The sequence below is a fragment of the Gouania willdenowi genome, unplaced genomic scaffold (assembly GCF_900634775.1).
Source record: "Gouania willdenowi unplaced genomic scaffold, fGouWil2.1 scaffold_275_arrow_ctg1, whole genome shotgun sequence".
Classification (NCBI taxonomy): domain Eukaryota; kingdom Metazoa; phylum Chordata; class Actinopteri; order Blenniiformes; family Gobiesocidae; genus Gouania; species Gouania willdenowi.
Window position 1 is genome coordinate 112,131 of NW_021145033.1, and position 19,994 is coordinate 132,124.

The window sequence follows — 19,994 nt, forward strand, 5'->3', positions numbered from 1 at the left end:
ACTTTCCCTTTTTCTGCAACTAAACCAAACTTGCCATATTTTAACATGCTTTCATCCCTTTTTCTTGCCATATTTTTGCTCCTTTTAAAGCATTTTTACTGTATTACTCCCATTTCTGACACTTCCAATCTAATTTCAATGCCTTTTCTGCACACGTGTTTCCACTTTTGCACTTATAAACCCTTTCCACCACTTTTCCACCTAATGTCACAAATGTTGACCCATTATTGTCACTTTTAACCTATTTTCATCATATTCCATGCTCAATTTTTTTTTGCCAATTTAACCACATTCACCATTTGTCATTCCCATTATTAGCCAGTTTCAACTAATTGTTCCAATATTGACAGTTTTAACCATTTTTAGCACTTTATGTCACTTTTTGCCCGCTCTAGTTTGCTACTTTAAACCCATTTCTGTGGTGTCGCGGCCTGAAACGGTTGAAAACCACTGATCTAAAGAACAAGTCACCAACCTTTGTGAAATATGGAGCTACTTTAAAACTAGTGAATAATCCAAAGGGCTACCAGTGAGATAAACACTTCTTAAACACCAAAACTTCACGGTTTCTCTTTAATTAAAGGGTAAGATAATAAGGAAGAGTCGTAGTGACTTAAAAAGTACATTTTAAAGTTTGAACATTCAACACTTTATTCTTCTTAATTCATGCAAATGCTTTATTTTCACCACATTTTTTTGTAAATTCTTTATTTTTCTATATTTTTGTTTAAACAATTACACAAAGTTTACAAAGGGTGGCATACAACACACTTTGACAGATACAATAATAAAGTGTATAGATGCCTGTGATCTTTACAAGTGCTTTTTTCTTGAAATAAAACTCAAAGAGAAATAAAAAAAACAAACAAAAAAAAACAGTTAAATTCAATTAAAATTAAGTAAACCTGGATAAACAGAGAATACTTCTTCGACGTTCAATCACCCTCTTTTACATGTAGGTTTCAAAAGTAATATGACAAAAAACAAAAGAAAAGAAAAGTGTACATAGTTTTATATATCAACATTTATACCCACATACAACACTTAAAAATAAAATGTACCACAGTTATACTCAACACAATTACAAATTAAACTTAGATGGACTTACAAAAACTCCTTAGATAACCTGAGCATCTTATTTTTATTACATTTCATAGAAAAAAATCATCATGTTCCTATTTTACTAACCACTAACACATTTTAACTGATCATAAAACATGTAACATGTTTGTACAATGAATCATTTTGTAAAATATTTTTTAATCCACTTTTATTTCATCACAATCCAAACACCAAATGTGAAACTTCTTTAATAAAATGTTTCCTCCCACTGTTGAGAAACATACATGTTAGGTTGGATGGAGTGCGTAACCAACCTGGAGAAGTGAATGGTTGCAGAGAACCATTGAATCTATTGTTGGTGAGACTTCATCATGACACTGATCATTCACTTTGATTGACAGGACAGATGATCAGAGGTGCTGAGTTTTTACCACCATCGTTTAAACCAGGACAAAAGTATGGGTGTAGTTTATGAGTGAAGCAGCAGTGAGTGAAGGAGTAGATCAGAGCTGCAGCATCTACATCATAAAAGGAGACCACACCCTCCTCATAGTCCACAAACACACCCACCTTCTCAGGAACACGCTTCAGATGAAGAATGACTGAAGGACTTTCACATGCTTCATACACATTTCCATCTCTGAGTGCCACAGTCCAGTAACCATTCTTAGGAGTCAGAGTAATATATCCCTTCCTGTTGATGGATTCTTTAGCCACTCCTAAATACCATTTAGTTTTTCCTTTAACCTGAACCTCAAAGTAAAATCTACCTGAACTGAAACTCTGTTTCCCTAAAACACAGGCACAAGGAGAAAATCTCTCTTTGTTGTGTGGAAGGTTCTTCTTCACATCACTGCAGTAAACTTGTTTTCCATCATCAGACAGGACAAAGTAAGGATTAGCTGTAAGAGGATCAAGAGTCACATCTACTGCAAACTGCTGCAGCCTCTTCATCTCAAACATCTTTATCTTCATCATCTTGTCACTGAGTGTGTCCTCCAGCTGAGCCACAGCTCTCAGCACAGTTCCTTCATATGATGATGGATGGACCATGACCTCTGTCCAGTCCTTGGTGGCTGGAGGAGCTTTCAGGGAGCAGAAGTGTTGGAGGAGGTGGTCTTCAGAGTGGGAGAGCTGCTCCACCTCAGAGCTTCTCTTCATCAGCTCAAAGATTTCCTCCTCCAGCTCTTTGATCAAACCTTCAGCCTCTCTCTCTTCTGCTTCCTGTTGCTCCTCCATTGTCTTCATCAGCTCCTTCAGGCCTCTCTCAACAAGCTCCATCAGAGCAGTGAACATCTCCACACCTTCAGCTTTCCCTCTGTCTGCTGCTTCCTTCCTGAATCTCACTGACTCTCTGATCTCCTCCAGCTTCTCTCGTCTCTTTTGGCTCATCTGCTGAAGATAAACTTTCTTGTCTTCAAACAGATCTTCTCCCAGAGGGACTAACTGGTGACTCTTGTGCTCCAAAACAGAACACATCAAGCAGACACGTGTCTGATCGCTCTGACAGAACAGCTCCAGAGGTTTGCTGTGCTTTGGACACATTCTGGTTTCCAGGTTCTCCACAGGCTCCACCAGCTGATGTCTTCTCAGGCCTGATGCTGTCAGATGAGGCTTCAGGTGAGTCTCACAGTAGGAGATCACACAGTCCAGGCAGGACTTCAGGGCCTTTACTTTGGTTCCAGTGCAGACGTCACAGAGAACTTCTGCTGGTGCTGCTGCTTTCTTCTCAGATTCACGTCTGAACTGAGAAACCATCTCACGCATCATAATATTGACCTTCAGCTGAGGTTTAGTGCTGAACACCTGATTACACACGGGACACCTGCTGGTGGTACTGGTGTCCCAGTGTGTGCTGATGCATGTTTTGCAGAAGTTGTGTCCACATGGTGTGGTGACTGGATCAGTGAGCACCTCCAGACAGATGGAGCACAGGAAGTGATGTTCAAACATCCCACTGCAGGCAGGAGACATGTCCACAAACTGAGGGACAGAGACAAGCAGCACATTAACAGGACACTCTCATTGTTGTGGAACATTCCTTTACTAATGTTTCTGAGTCCATCTCACTGAGATCACCTCTAGTATTTAGCATTGATTCAGTCATCCTGTAGTAATGTGGACAGTCGGCTGTGCCTCAGCAGCTGAATGTAAAAGTGCAATAGTTTGAATGTTTAAGGTTCAAATTAGTTCTAAAGTTCTCTCGTATTAACACTGGAATTTTTCTAAATTATAGGTTAGGTTTTTTGCGCATTTTATTTTAATGTACAATCTTTTTTCTTTAAAATAACCAAGATATTGTGTATTAACAGACTGAAGTTTAACATAGCACAAACCTTTAAAGTCTGCATGGACCACACACTACATTTAACAGTGATTTTGTTTGGGAAAACAAATTAAATTACTTTACTTGTAACTTATAAATACACGTAATTTCTTTGCAACTTGTGACTGAAATTCACAAATTGTGATTAATCGTGATTATTTAGTCATATTTGCAATTGATTGGTTATTTTTTAATCCATTCACGGCTAATTTATATTAAAAAAAATACGTTCCCCATGAGCAGTAGAGACCTTTCTTAGATTATATCACACATCACATGACTTTTAGTGGTGGGTGGTAGATGATGGAAACCAATGGCAAACTGTTTACACATTTAACCTCTAACCTAGAAACTGGTTAGATATATTTGCACTTCAATCCTGTTTTTTTTTTTTTTTCAAAATGAACATTACATTTATATCAAACCTCATTTGGACTCCGTAGAATGAAAGTTAAAGATATGGAAAACGTCACGTCACCAATTTTAAACTTTAGTTCAAGTTATCTTCAATGTTCCTCAAATAAAGATATCTATGTAGTTGTAGATATCTGAGAAGATGTTTGGACTTGGCAGAAGTAGAAAGTTATGTTATTCTGTTTGTTCTATTCATTTTTTTATTAACTCGTCACATTTCCTGAGATGCAATTGCCGTTTGCTAAAAAGCAAGTGTTGATTATCTAAAAAAGGAAACAAATGGTTAATTCATTCCTACATCAAATATGTTAGTTTCTCATGTATAAATATAATTTCTCTTTAACTAAAAAATATGTTAATCTATGGAATTTTCAGTGGAATACTGGATTACAAAAATATTCAATAGCTACAGCCTTGAAACATATTGTAGACAATTATATATAACATGTTGTTGGATGTGAATCCCTGTTTTAAATGTTAACAAAATGAGCTAAATGCAGAAACCAGTTAGGAAATTGTAACTTACCTTTGACGTTAGATGTCCCATAATTAAGCCCTTCAGTGTTTAAAGGTGTTCCCATAAAAAGCAGCAGAGCAGCAATCCGTCACTTCCTTTCAGCAGCTCAATTCCAATGTTTCCTCAATTTACAATTTATATCTTGGAATAAAACAAAGTAATGATCATCACATGTTAAATGTGTCACATTAAAATTAATAAATACTTGTTCCTGTTGATTTGAGGCCAGTGAAATATGGGCCAGTCATAATACGTAATAATAATAATAATAATAATAATATGTAGCTTTACGTGCAGTGAGACATTCTGTTATAGTTTCCGATGTATATATTATATGCCGCTAACACACACACACACACACACAAAAGTTACTTTGAGACAGTGTAACTTACAGATGGGCGGAACAGAGTCAGTCTGGTTCAGTTTAGATGCACAGAAGATGCACAGAACGGAAGCGAACCTCTAAGTGCTCTACATAGTGCAGTGTTGGATGCAAGACGGTGATCAAAAACAGAAAAAGCTCATCCACAGTGATGATGTCATCAGTTCTAACTCCACAGTGATGATGTCATGAGCTCTCCAGTGATTGGCTCTAGCGCGCACGTGACTCCGCTGGCTCTGCTCTCAGGACCATTTTATGAAATAATTTAGGAACGGTATCATTGTAGTCGAGACAAATCCGATGTCGCACAACTTTGAACCAAGCAGCAGCCATGTTGAAAGTCTCATGGCACCCTCATATATTTGTTGATGACATATTAATGAAAAACACAACATTTGCAAACCACAGGAGTGAAATTGATCATGTACTGACCTGCGCCAGTGCCAAAATCTCACTGTCCATGTGTCAATGTTCCCGCACAACAGTGAACTATGTCGGTCTCCTAGTCGGTAAGGGTGTGGAACCACAGGCACAACACATTCAGGGTCTTCAGAACTTCAAGGTTCCCCAGCATGTCTCAGGTTTAAGAAACTTCCTAGGTATCTGTAGCTACTCCAGGCAATTCATTGACAATTATGCCAATTTAGCAAAACCTCTTTACACATTCCTAAAGAAGGATGTCCCTTTCACTTGGGGTGAGCCCCAACAACACGCTATGCAGACTTTAATCGATATGCTAACGAAGGCTCTGTGCCTCGCCTATCCTGACCACAACAAGCAATTCCATCTGGGCTTTTCAGCACACTGCCTCAGTGCCGGTCTGTACCAGATACACGAACAGACCAGCGGTTGCTTACGCATGCAAAACCAGACCTGACGATGTTACAAGGCCAAGACCCCGTGATCTCCTTGATGATTCGCCTCATGGGGGACAATACAATAGACAATCCCTCCTCCTCTGACTTTGCCTCCACACTTAACCTCGACCATCTGTTTGCTGTCCGTCACTTGTTACGGATAGTCAATGGCATCTTGGTCCATGTTTCTGCTGACTCACAAATGCATGCATTTATCGTCCCGCAAAACCAAAGGGGGGTGATACTGGCACATGCCTATGACAAACTATAGGTGGGAGGCAGAGTCTAATATTACAGTTTTGCTCTGCCCGCCGGCAAAAACGCTTATCATGCAACCAAACTAGATAAGAAATTTCTTCCCAAATCGACCGGACCCTACCTCGTCACCGATAAACTGTCTTCAGTGGTGTACCAAATAAAGATTCCCAACACAAAGACCAAACAAAGCTCAAGTGGGTCCACAGAGACCAAATTAAGCTATACAGAACAACAAAACCAACAGACGAGTCGTCAACTGCAAGCTGAATAAACCCTACAAGCCGAGATATGGTATTCCTAATTTGCCAACCAGTCGTCGCATTCAATAACATCTACCACCTCAAGGACATCGTAAACACAAAAACTAGGACTGGAATCCACTACAAAAGCCCTATCCAACCTCTAATGTACATGTGGTTTACACCAGACATGGCCCTAGTCATTGTAATTATTCTCTGTCACATATATCTACCTTCTGCACCGCCGCTTTATGTCTTAGGCACACCAGGAAAGTACAAGACCAAATCATTTGATACTCCGATCGCATATTCAAAGGCAACCAACCCAGATCCGAGGGTGCACTATGCTATAATAGGGGAAACCCCAATTACATCACAGAGAAAACAACAATATATATTGAATATTGTCATTCTGGTTTTATACATCAAAGCATCATCTCAAGGCAAGGGCAAAATATTGAGATGTATATCGTATATCATCATATAGCTTGAAAATATTCAGACATTTAAAAAAGGCCATATCGCCCCGCCCATTTGACACAAAAAATATGTCGACGTAAATGTTTTGTATTGATGCATCGTCCCAAACATATATGTTGTCCCACACCAGTCCAGAATTGATATAATGCACTGGAAATCTAGCCCCTAATCAGCCAAATGCTTAGAACGAAGAAGATCTTATAACCAATAATGGAGTTTGCACCAGCAGTGGGAGGAGCTTGAGTCGTTCCAAAGATCTTTACAATATCAGCTCATTTACACAATATTATGACTTAATATGTAAACACATTTAGATTAAAACAAGCAGTATTTACTCACTGGATTGTGGGAAATCACTAAATTAGTCATTAAAGTTGACATTATTATTAGAAACTCACCTTGGTCTCAAACGTTGCTCACTGATGACAATCGTTGGTCAACGTTAATCGATATATTTAAAGCTACTTTAGTCGTTTCTGACGGTGCAGGAGGAGATTCTGTTGAATGATGTAGATTCTGCAGCTTTTATCCTAGCCTGAGTTGCCATGACAACCTGTCAACATTGAGCTTCCATTTTAGCCTGAGTTGCCATGACAACCTGTCAACATTGATCTGATCGAAGTTGCCTTGTGTGATTAAATGTGTGTCATATTATCATAGGAAGATCAAATATATTAAATTAAATAATGCAAACACACATTTTACTCCTCATAGTGGATATACTGCTGACCCGGATCTACCATATGGGCAACCTGGGCACGTGCCCAGGGGCCCTCGGGCATAGAGGGGCCCTCTGCCGGCAGAAATAATAATGGTCCAATCAGAATAAAATAATGGTTGTCTACAAGAAATGGACTCTCGTGATTGTCTCCCTTATATGTCAGTTTGTTGACTTGACAGGTAATGATTGGGAGCGGGTGGCAATGCATTGTGTAGATTGGCTAATGATAATGGTGGGTGGGGCTTAGCAGGTGGTTTCCATAGTTTCCATATATTGTGTATGTAGTGGAAAGTGGTGGAAAATGGACCTCAGCAGCATCAACAAAAAGCCCAGCGGACACGCAAAGCGCAAGAAGAAAAAAGAAAAGGAGGAAAAGGAAGCGACAGCTATAAAAAATGTTATGCCAATTAACAGCTTTTTCAAAAAAGCTAGAATTGAAGAGGAGGGTTTCGAGCTAGCCAGCAGCAATGTTAGCTTGGAAGCGCCTTCTACCAGTGATGCCCAGCCTGAGCTAACGGCGGCAACTATCCTTACCGGAGAAAATGAAGCGGCATCTATGAATGAAGAGCAAGCGGAACAAGGTAATTCCTCAATATCTGAAGACCCTGCACTATGGGGATCGCTTACAGAAAGCACCCGCAAGGAAATTTTATTTAAAGGAATCTCAGCCTTTCAAAATCGGGCGGCTAAATATCCTGCTTCACGGAGGGGGAACGACGCAGAGGGAAAGACGCGCTCCCTTACTAATGACGCTCTGACCCGGCGCATTTACAATGGGGAAGCTATTCCACGAGAATGGATTATATATTCACCATCAACGGGAGATATTTTTTGCTTTCCTTGCAAAGTGTTTTCACAATGCAACAATGCATTTATTGCGGGGTTTAGCGATTGGAAACACCCGGAGCGAATAACGGAGCATGAAATGAGTGGGGAGCACCGAAGATGCATGCTTTCACTTGCACATCGCAGCAAACATCTGGGCACTGTTGATGCTTCTCTTGGGAGACAGATCGAAGCAGAAGGTCAGTACTGGAAGGATGTTTTGAGGCGTGTAGTTGCCGTGATTAAATTTCTGAGTGAAAGGGGGCTTCCCTTCCGCGGAGATGATGAACTTTTGGGATCTCCTCACAATGGCAATTACCTGGGAATCCTCGAGCTGCTTGCACAGTTTGATCCGTTTTTAAAGGAACATTTGCAGAAGTATGGTCAGAAGGGTCGTGGCAAGCCTTCATATTTGTCATCAACTATATGTGAGGAGTTTATTAATTTAATGGGAGAAAAAACAAAGCAAGCCATTGCTACAGAACTTCAGCAGGCGAAGTATTTCTCTGTTATAGTAGACTCTACACCTGACATGTCTCACGTGGACCAGCTAACTTTTGTGTTCCGATTTGTGAGTGAGACAGGAAAAGTGGTTGAGCGATTCATCGGATTCGAACCAATTCACAGTCACACTGGATCAAGTCTGGCTGAATGTGTGATCAAGATGGTCAGTGACTTGGGGCTGGATCTTTCTAACTGCCGTGGGCAGGCTTATGACAATGCATCAAACATGTCAGGGAAATATAATGGATTGCAAGCTCAGCTCAAGAAGAACAACCCACTAATGCACTACATTCCTTGTGCCGCACATTCTTTGAACTTGGTTGGTGTGAATAGTGTGGAAAATAGCTGTCGGGGAGCAAGCCAGTTTTTTGACTTCCTTCATTCACTATATGCGTTTTGCTCTGCTTCCACCCACCGATGGAATAAGGTGTTCACTGCAGACATCTCACTGACGCTAAAATCCCTCTCCTGTACAAGATGGAGCTGCCGAGGAGACTCCACCAGAGCTCTTTCTGAAAATTATGCTAAAATAGCAAGCTCCTTACAGATGGTAGCCTCGGACGATGAAGAGCGACGGGACACAAGGCGGGAGGCCGCTGCGCTGTGTAACAAGCTTGAGAAGCTGGAGACCGCGCTCATGACCATGTTTTGGGACACTGTGCTGCAACGATTCAAGCTGACAAGCAACAGCTTACAGAAGAGAGAGATGGACCTGATGACTGCTGTGCGGCTTTTGGAGTCACTGCACACTTATGTTGCATCACTAAGAGGACAATTTGGTGACTTTGAGACATCTGCCCGGGCCATCACAGGTGTGACACAGGCCTACCAATCCGAGACCCACCGCGTGAGTAAAAGAAAAACCTTTGATGATGAGACAGTTGACAATGAAGTGGTGCTCACTGGGAGTAAAAAGTTCCAAGTTGAGACATTCAATGTGATTATTGACAGTTTGCTGTCAGGGCTGAAGAAACGGCTGGATGCTTATAAAGACATTAATGATCGTTTTGGTGTCCTATTTGACATGGACTGTGCGGACACTGATCTCTTCAAACGGGCCAATGCTCTCTCATCTTCATATCCATCTGACTTGGATAATTCTTTATCTGATGAGCTGATCCAGTTTAGGTCTTTTGTCAGCACTGAGCAAGATAAGACACCTGCAAATCTATTGCAGATTGTGCAGAGGAATGGACTCCAGACAACCTTCCCCAACGTATTTGTTGCTCTCAGGCTTTTTCTCACACTGCCTGTATCCAACTGTGAGGGAGAGAGGTCCTTTTCACAACTAAAAAGAATAAAAAATGAACTCAGGACAACTATGGGTCAGAAGAGACTTTCTGCACTGTCCTTAATGGCCATAGAATCTGAGCTGGTGAGGGAGCTGGACTTTGAGGACTTGATTTGCAACTTTGCAAAGAAAAAGACCAGAAAGAAGAACTTCTAAAGGTAAGAACCATTGTGCTTTATGTGAAGTGAGTAGGCCACTATAAACTCTCATGATTGTGCAGATAATACATGTATTTTGCTTATTCTATTATGCTGTTTGCACAACATGTATCTTGCATAATTCATTGTGGTGTGATGCAGAGAGTTATAGTGCTGCATATTTGTTTTTTTGCAGTGTTAAGTTATCCAGCTGACTTGGTGACAGAATGCAACCTGCACTCAGTTGTGTTATGTGATGGCATTGTTATATCTTCAGTCAGTAACATTTGAGAAGTACTGGTGGAGGTTCTGCTTGGGTGCTTTAATGTGAACACTTTATTGTCATAATCCTTAGCCATGCACTGGGCTGTGATGATTTTTTTTATTTCATTGTTGTTGTGTAATTTGTGAGAGAGATGACAGTGCTTGATTTCTCATTCTGGAAAGGCGAGTATATATATATATATATATATATATATATATATATATATATATATATATATATATATATATATAAAATAATTGGTGTGCGTATTAGGTTAGAGAAGGGGCCTGGTGAGTCTCAGTGCCCAGGGCCCCTGGTGTTGCTAATCCGGCCTTGATATACTGTATGTATAAACTGTTACATCAGGCATAATTACTACCAATGAGAGAGCGTCTTATACAACAATAGAAAACTAATGAACATTTTACTCACCAGGGGGCGCTGTTGGCCAAAAACTTACATATAAGTCGCTTCATTGTATAAGTCACAGAGGTGTAAAAAGTACTGATATATCCTCAAGTACAGGTACAAGTAAATCATACATAAAATACTCAAGTACAAGTAAAAAGTAGCTCAATTAAATAGTATTCAAAGTTAAAGTTACTAGTTACTTTCACCCCCACAGTTATTGTTGGTTCTCTTACATACAGTAAACATATCATTTAGAAACCATAAAAAGGAAAAAATTATGTCTTTCACAATTGGAATCTAAATTATTTTCCACAAAGGCATCTGTATTAAATAAAAGGTTTGTCAAAATGTAAATTTAAAAAAAAAAAAAAAATAACAACAAATTAATTCAATTCACAATAAAAAAAATAAAAAAAAATGTATCAGGCTCCAAGTATAGATACATTTATGAACTCTAAAACTGAGAAAATAACTGGCATTCAATGCTGTTTTGGCGCTAATCTGATTAGTTGGCTATGATCTAATACATTACGTTTAATCTGATTAGTTGGCTATGATCTAATGCATTACGTTTAATCTGATTAGTTGGCTATGATCTAATGCATTACGTTTAATCTGATTGGTGGGCTATGATCTAATGCATTACGTTTAATCTGATTGGTGGGCTATGATCTAATGCATTACATTTAATCTGATTGGTGGGCTATGATCTAATGCATTACGTTTAATCTGATTGGTCGGCTATGATGTGATACAATACGTTTAATCTGATTGGTGGGCTATGATCTAATGCATTACATTTAATCTGATTGGTGGGCTATGATCTAATGCATTACGTTTAATCTGATTGGTCGGCTATGATGTGATGCATTACGTTTAATCTGATTGGTCGGCTATGATGTGATGAATTACGTTTAATCTGATTGGTGGGCTATGATCTAGTGCATTACATTTAATCTGATTGGTGGGCTATGATCTAATGCATTACGTTTAATCTGATTAGTGGGCTATGATCTAATGCATTACATTTAATCTGATTGGTGGGCTATGATCTAATGCATTACGTTTAATCTGATTGGTCGGCTATGATGTGATGCATTACGTTTAATCTGATTAGTGGGCTATGATCTAATGCATTACATTTAATCTGATTGGTCGGCTATGATGTGATGCATTACGTTTAATCTGATTGGTGGGCTATGATCTAATGCATTACGTTTAATCTGATTGGTGGGCTATGATCTAATGCATTACGTTTAATCTGATTGGTGGACTATGATCTAATGCATTACGTTTAATCTGATTGGTCGGCTATTTATTTATTTATTTATTTATTTATTCAGTTCATTTCCGACATGGTCGCATTCACAGAAATTCATTTGACATTCAGAGCAAAATCACATCATTTTTTTTTTGTTTTTTTTTTTTTTTTTTCCTTTTTCTTTCCTTTTTCATGCCGGAAAGGGCGACGGAAAAAAGCATTATGCTTATCCAGATCCGTCCCCTAATTTGAACACAGATAATTTTACATCCAACCTCGTTTCTTCCCTTTTTTTTTTTTTTTTGCCCTTTTTTTTTTTTTTTTTGTGATGTGTTCTCGTCTGCAGTCATTGTTCCTGTTGTTACTCCTCCTCACAGTCTTTTTCTTCCGTATTTCCTCGGGCTTACTTTTCCAGTCGTTGTTTACGTTCCTCCAACTCTCCAAACTGTAGCGTTCAATGAAGAGTTGACTTGAGATCTGCATGTAGAAATGTCCTCCTCGTTTTCTCCTTAAATTGTTTCAGATTATCGGACTGTTGTGTCTCTTCGTCAAGGCTGTTCCAGAAGTTCATGGCTCTATGCACAGTACTATGTTTGCCAACGTTTGATATGACCCTATTTGGTCTAAACACATTATTATGTCTGAATTCATAGGGATTTTGATTGTATGTGAAACGTTTTTGTATTCGATGTGGTAGTTTTTTTGATGCAGCCCTAAATGCGTGTATTTGTGTGTTGTAGTGTATTATTTCTTGCAGTTTTAGGTATTTTGACTTCTCAAATAAATCGTTTGTGTGTGTGTTGTGTGGTACTTTATGTAAAATTCTTATAGCTTTTTTTTGTTGTTTAAACAGTGGTTCAAGATACGTTTTGTAGTTATTACCCCATATTTCGGAGCAGTAGTTTAAGTGCGATGCTATGAGTGAAGAATAGATTGTTTTAAGTGATTTGGTATGTAGGATTTGTTGAAGCTTCCATAGGATGTAACTGCTTTTGGCAACTTTGTTTTTAACTATTTGTATATGTTTTTTCCAGGTCAGCTTGTCATCCATCCACACTCCTAGTACCCTATATTCTTTTACTTGTTCTATTATTTCCATGTTTAGTTTCAGTCTTATATCTCCTGTTTTTTTTCTCTTTCCAAAGTTAATGAATTTTGTTTTACTGACGTTTAGGGCTAGTTTATTTACATCTAACCATGTTTGAATTTTTAATAGTTCTTCATTTGTTGACTCTATTAGAGTTTTAATGTCTTTGCCTGTGCATAGAATGGTTGTGTCATCTGCAAACAACGTTAGTTTGAGGCAATTTGAGACTTTGAAAATGTCGTTTATGTATAGAATGAACAGTTTTGGCCCTAAAATTGAACCCTGTGGAACACCACATTGTATAGTTTGGCATTTTGATATGTGTTCTTCAAAGTCAACATATTGTTTCCTATTTGTCATATAGCCTTTAATCCATTTTAAGGCGTTGTACTTTATTCCGTAATTTTGAAGTTTTTGTTCAAGAATATCGTGATTAATTGTGTCAAAGGCTTTTTTTAGGTCCAGAAAAATTCCGAATACAAATAGTTTTTTTTCTAATGCTTCTCTTATATTCTCCGTGATGTCAATTATAGCCATTGCTGTTGAACGTCCTTTTCTAAATCCATATTGTCCTTCATGTAGTATATTATTGTCTTCTATAAATTTGTCGAGTCTGTTCATGAACAGTTTTTCCAGAATTTTTAATAATTGTGGTAATATTGATATAGGTCGATAATTAGTAAAATTCCACCCTTGTAAATCGGTTTGATTTTTGCAATTTTCATCTTTTCTGGGAAAACACCATTCTTGAATGAGAGATTACTTATATGTGTTAATGGCGGGGTTATTTCAGCTGTTATGGTTTTTATTAGACTCATAGTTAGATTATTAACGTCTCTGGATTTTTTTGAGGTACAGGTAGTGATTATTCTGTCCACCTCTGCTTCTGTTACTTCTTCAAGTACAAGATACTTATCAATGTCTTTCTTCTCATTATCATAATGGTTCCATTTAAGTGTTGGGTGTTTATTTATTCCTTTCTCTGTGTTTTTTCCAGTATTTATGAAAAAACTGTTGAGTTCTTGTGCTATTATGTTTTTATTGTATTCTTTTACATTGTTTATTATAAAATGGTCTGCATTTTTTTCTTTGTATTTGCGCATGGTTATGGTGTTTATTATTTCCCACAACTTTTTGTTTTTGTTTTTATTCTCTTTTAATTGTTTTTCATAATATTCTCTTTTTTTTTCTCTTAGTAAATTATTAACTTTGTTTCTGTATTTTTTGTAACGTAGTTCTGCTTTTAATGTTTTTTCTGTTATATATTTTTTATATAATATGTTTTTTCTTTTTGCATACGTTGGCTATTTTTTTATTAATCCATGGTACATTGTTTATTTTACTTTTGGTTGTTATGTGTTTCAAAGGGCAGCATTTATCGTATATTGTCGTTATTGTGTCTGTAAATGTGTCATATGCTACGTTCACGTCTTCTTCCTTGAAGACACTCTCCCACGTCTCTCTTTTTATCTGTTGTTTAAAGTTTTCTAGTTGTTTTTCTCCTTCCAGTCTCCTGTATGTCTGTGTGTTATGATTTTCACGGTTCTTCCTGTCTTTTGTGTTTAGTATCATAAATATTGGTAAATGATCTGAAATGTCATTTATTAATATACCACTCTTTACATCTGTGTTGTTGTCTGGTCATTTCATTTTTTTTTAGTTTCACAATGTCTGTTGATCATTTTAAACAGAAAATAATTCACTCAGTAGCGGTTGGTGTAGAATTGTTTTAAAACGTACTTGTACAAGTTAAATTAGTGATTTAGAAATACTAAATACTAAAGTACGAGTACCCATCAAAGCAACTCAATTACAGTAATGTGAGTACTTGTAATCCATTACTTTCAGCTCTGATAAGTCACATACCAATATTTTTAAATGAAGGTGTGACATATTACAGAATTTACGGTATTTCAGTCAAACAAATATTCACTGCTCATAAAGCTTCGCTAGCTCTGAGTCTATGATAAATATCTATAAAACTTTTCCTCTTTGTTTCAAAAACACCCTAGAGTGGATTAGACAGTTTGTGATGCACTTTTTTACGTTTACATGTGTGCATTAAAGCATGTTAATGGATTATCCCCCGCTAAACTAGTAGATTAAGGCATCATTAGCAGATAATAGATGAAGATATGCTAACGTTACTGGATAAACATAGCAACACAGCGTTAATCACAAGGTTCAGTTTTAATAATGCCATTATTATACAATTATAGAATATACTTTTAAACGTGATTTATTTTGCTGTAGTAAATTAAATTAATGAATTAGATATAATTTTAGGACCTAAAGACCCTATGCTATGAATCTAGATAATTGTATCCTGGATTAATCTCCATTAACGGGCGTCAACTAACCAAACATTCCCTGTCAGAGAGAAGCTGTCCTATGAAGGTCGATAACAACACGCTAAGTGAAGCCAAGTGTTCTCAGCCTGGGTACATGCGTGTTCACATGAAAGGGGTGGAGCTAGCAAAGTCTGACCAATCACTACAATGGAGAAAACTGGCAGAGTGAGTTTCTTCACAAAGGTGATGACACGTGACGATAAAAAAACATGTGTGCTGTTGTAATGAAGGGAAACTGATCACTGTCCGTTATCAAAGCAGGCTGACTTGATAAGTGATAAAACCATTCATGTTGTGGGTTAAAACTACTAATAAATGGTTAATAATATGATGAACTGTATTAACACATCTATAGTAACAGGTTATGTACCACAGACCTTTAAAACCACTGTAATCAAACCTCTCCATAAAAATGACTTGTCCAATTATAGACCAATATCTAATCTCCCTTTAGTTTCCAAAATTTTTGAAAAAGTCATCACAGGTCAACTATGTGATCACCTACTTAGGAACAATTTATACAGAGCTTTCAGTCTGGCTTTAGAGCCAATCACAGCACAGAGACTGTCTTAGTAAAAGTAACCAATGATCTTCTCTTAACCTCAGACAGAAGGTTGATCTCAGTTCTGGTTCTCTTAGATCATATCTGTCAAGTTTTGGATTTGAAAATAAGGGAAATTTTCTGGCGCCCACTACGATCCGTCCCACCCTCCCAACTAAGCTCCAGTATTCCTTATATTTTAATATAGATGTACAATAAATCTAAAATACCCACTTGTCAACCACTTACTAAATACAATGATGTGATTAGAATCTGGTAGGTCGACCTTTATTAACATTTAAATGTTTTGAACATTCCTACTAGGGCTGGTGATATGGACCAACACTCATATCTCAATATATTTTATCTAAATGATGATATATGATATAAATCTAGATCATTTTATCAAATAAAGTCTGATCAGAAAGAAAATTCTGGGTTAAATTTGCTGATGCAAAATGTTACATAGGCTCATTTATTAACAAACACCTGATATCAATATGTGACACTTATTAATCATCTAACTGAGCTTTACATGTTGTTCTGAGAAGTAAAAGCAGCAACTCTTAAAACTAGTATTTTGATACATAATAAACTATAATATACATATATATATATATATATATATATATATATATATATATATATATATATTGATATATGAAATATTATAGTTTTCCATATTGCCAAAATAGAAAATTTGATACATCTTGAATCTCAATTTATCGCCCAGCCCTAATTCCTAAATTATAAAACAGCCAAAATAAAAACATAAATGTGTATATGAAGCACATGTGTTTATTTAATATACTTACAGTTTATATACAAGTCAACATGTTGCATATTTATTATTAATTTCACGTTGCTTGTCTTTAAGTCAGACATTAACATTTTATTTACATTAGATATTTTCAATAGATACAATTTTTTATTTGATTGTTTGACTCAACTTCACTTTAATTCTGTCTAACCTTAAAAGGGCCAATAATCTTGCTTAACTCTGGTTCAGACACAGAATAGGAGACACTTTTGCCACCAATTTAGCTTCAAAATGATATATATATATATCCTTTGAATATACAGCCAGCGTCCTGCATATTGAAAAAAAAAAAACACAACAACAACAACGAAGACAGACAAGCGTACACAACAACGAGTTTACACAGACAACAACAAAAACATGGACACTGAAAATGAACAGTAAGGTCAGTCCAGGTCAAAGCAAGTCATTCCACTGAATGTGGTATTATATATATATATATATATATAAATAAAAACAGTACAATAACAGTCCAGGAACTCGCTTTAACCGTATAGAACGGGAGCCCTCGGAATGCCGTCCGGAAACACAAACGCAAACACTGCTCAACTAGAATTGTATAAATACAACCCAGGAGCCAAGCTCAAATCCATACTTTTTTTAGACTCAGAAAGTCAAAAAAAAAAACAGAAGTACACTCAACCTCACCTTTTTAGAACAAAAGGCTGGGAGTACTGGGAAACAAACACAAACACTACTCAACTAGAAAGTAAATGACCATCTTGGAGCCTAGAGGGTTTGCCACATCTAAACGGGACCTCTCTCAAATCCGCTTCCACCGGATTCCTACCGAATTGGAATTCGGGAGCGATTCTGTACGTTGACAAGGGCAGCCTCTAACAACTCTCACTCTAAGGGAACGTACAATATTAATATCATAGACTGAAACATTTGTTCAGAACGATATTCAGTTACCAAGCATGTATCAGATCAGGTGGACCGCTATCCGCTGGCAAGACAGTATGACGCATCATCTGATGTTGATTATAGAAACTAAAATGTAGATGGAGGCAGATTTACAGACTACACTTTAGATGTATTTGTGGTGTTTTGTCATTTTCAATTTGAGTTTTTTAATAACTTTTCAACTTTTGAATTAATTTTAATGAAAATGTAACGTTCCACTGGTCAGCAGTTCTTAAACCCATTTCAACTTTTAAAATGTTCAGCTTTTTTGTTCATTTTTAGTGAATACCTTCAACTTTTCTGTATCTTTAACCGTTTTTGACTCACAGCCCTTCAATGAGTTCCATTTTTAGCTTTGACCAACTTCTAGAGTAGAGGGACAGCTTTACCTTCAACTCTTTGTCAACACATTGTCATAACTTCTAAAATATTCAACCTACAGTCCTAATGTTTTTAAAAGTAGTACTTATATCTGTCTAGCTGCTCACAATAGCACATTTGAATTTATTATTGTTATAAGTTCTATCACTGCCAATGACATAACCATAATTGTTGCTTCTCATTTCAAGTTTTCCATTCCTGTATATCCAGAAACACACAATGCAAGGAGCATTTATAAAAGGATCTATTACTGTATTACCATGCTACCATTTAAACTGTCTCTGACAGGTCTTCATTTATTTATTTATTTATTTTACCTTGTCTGCACATGTTGTCAAAAGTCAACACTACAAGAAGTACAATCTTTTTAAGACAGCAATGCATGGTTTGTTATTACAATGATATAAATGTTTTTATTTCACTGACAGGTCTTAAGGCCCTGAAGTTGTCCTTATAGCTCTAAACACTGAGGACTACCAGGGCCCCAGGAACCTGTCTGCAAAGGAAATCTTTATTAACAGCATTTCAAAGAAAATATTGAAATATTTCATTGATGTATCACTTCGACATTTATTTCCATTGGGTCAATTATATACTTGGTACATTTTAAACTGCATCTTTGATCTGGAAAAATCCAGCATCAATACTCACTTTGCAATTGTACACCCTGTGATTTAAGAAGACCATGGATCATCCTAATCCCTGCTCTGGGACACACTGTGTGTCTGAGCTCTAATCTGTCCGTTTGTGTGAGCTGAACACAGGTCTGCCCATAGCAGGGGCTAACTTTGGCTGTGGCTGCTAATTAGGGCTGAATGCCTAATATGTGAATCAGAGTCATGATGTAGCTTTTGTCCCTCTTAAAACTTGTGTACAAAGCTGACCGACAACATGACGGCATCGTATTTTACACTTACCTCCTCAAGATTGCACCACACAGCTTCGTCCATGTCTGCATTTGTCAGCGCAGATATTTCTCCAAGACTTTCCATGACATCTTCCACCAACCTTAAAATATAGTCCGTTGGAGAATTTTCCTCCACATACCGAGATATTGCAAATAACTGTCGTTGAACGCCTCTTCTCAATTCATCCACGTCTCCCATTTTTAACTTTCCCTCCAAGAGAAGAGGAATCATGTGATCAGGTATCGACTAGTCAGCCTGGGCAGAATGACCATTGAATTGACCTTTGCTTTTACCGACAGCTTGAGTCATGAAGTAAAAGCAATGTCAAAACACAAACGGAAAAGACAAAGACAAAACAGAGAAAGCACAAAATGGAAAACAAATATACTACTTTTGTATATTTTTTTCATTTCTGATTCTCATTATATTTCCACATTTTTATTATTGATTGTTTTTATATTTCCAAATTTGTAATATTGGTTCTCTTTATATTTCCGGGCCGATCCACAAACGTACTTTGCTCAATCCACAATCACAGTTGAGGATTTACACATGATAATTCATGATAAATACACACATAAATGAGAAAACACGTGTGTAAATTGTTGATGTATTGGTGGATCTGAAAAACGTGAAAATCTGAAAAACATGTTGTAAGATATGTTATAGTCTGTGTGGTTTTTATTACTTTATTAGTTATAGTTAAATGATTAAACGATAGTTAGAATATGAAATTATCCATGATTAACTGTGTGTGTGTGTGTGTGTGTTTGCAAAACATATCCATTGTCCACCATAGCTGGTTTAAACTAGTTTGGGCCAGTGTGGGGGTATGTGACCCACTGCATGGACATATGAGCCTTTTTCTCCCCCAAAGTTTTTGTGTTACCATATATGGTATTAATCCTGCACCCAGAGCGCTGTTGCACAGCCCTCTGGGTGTGGTCTATGTTTTCTATAATAAATACCTGGTTCTGAGGCATCACCATCAGAGCAATCCAACTTATATCGGACTTTTGTGTCTCTTTTTGTTGGGTTTTTCTCCGAGCT

At 37.2% G+C, this 19,994-nt stretch overlaps 1 protein-coding gene across 5 annotated transcripts in view; it reads right to left on the minus strand.

Moving 5' to 3' along the window:
- Positions 1–1,338: 1,338 nt before the first annotated feature.
- The window catches only part of LOC114459222 (E3 ubiquitin-protein ligase TRIM39-like), a 303,562-nt gene continuing 284,906 nt past the window's right edge, over positions 1,339–19,994 (minus strand). Inside the window, exons 1-3 of one of the 5 annotated variants that reach the window (XM_028441544.1) lie at positions 6,934–7,118; positions 4,329–4,460; positions 1,339–3,045 (exon numbers count right to left, since the gene is read on the minus strand). In XM_028441544.1, coding sequence (XP_028297345.1) covers positions 1,444–3,045; positions 4,329–4,349 — 1,623 coding nt within the window. In that variant the 5' untranslated portion in view covers positions 4,350–4,460; positions 6,934–7,118 and the 3' untranslated portion in view covers positions 1,339–1,443. Of the gene's footprint in view, positions 3,046–4,328; positions 4,461–4,711; positions 5,529–6,933; positions 7,121–19,994 lie in introns of those variants that run through there. The other 4 variants (XM_028441545.1, XM_028441548.1, XM_028441546.1 and 1 more) reach the window with 4 other exon arrangements.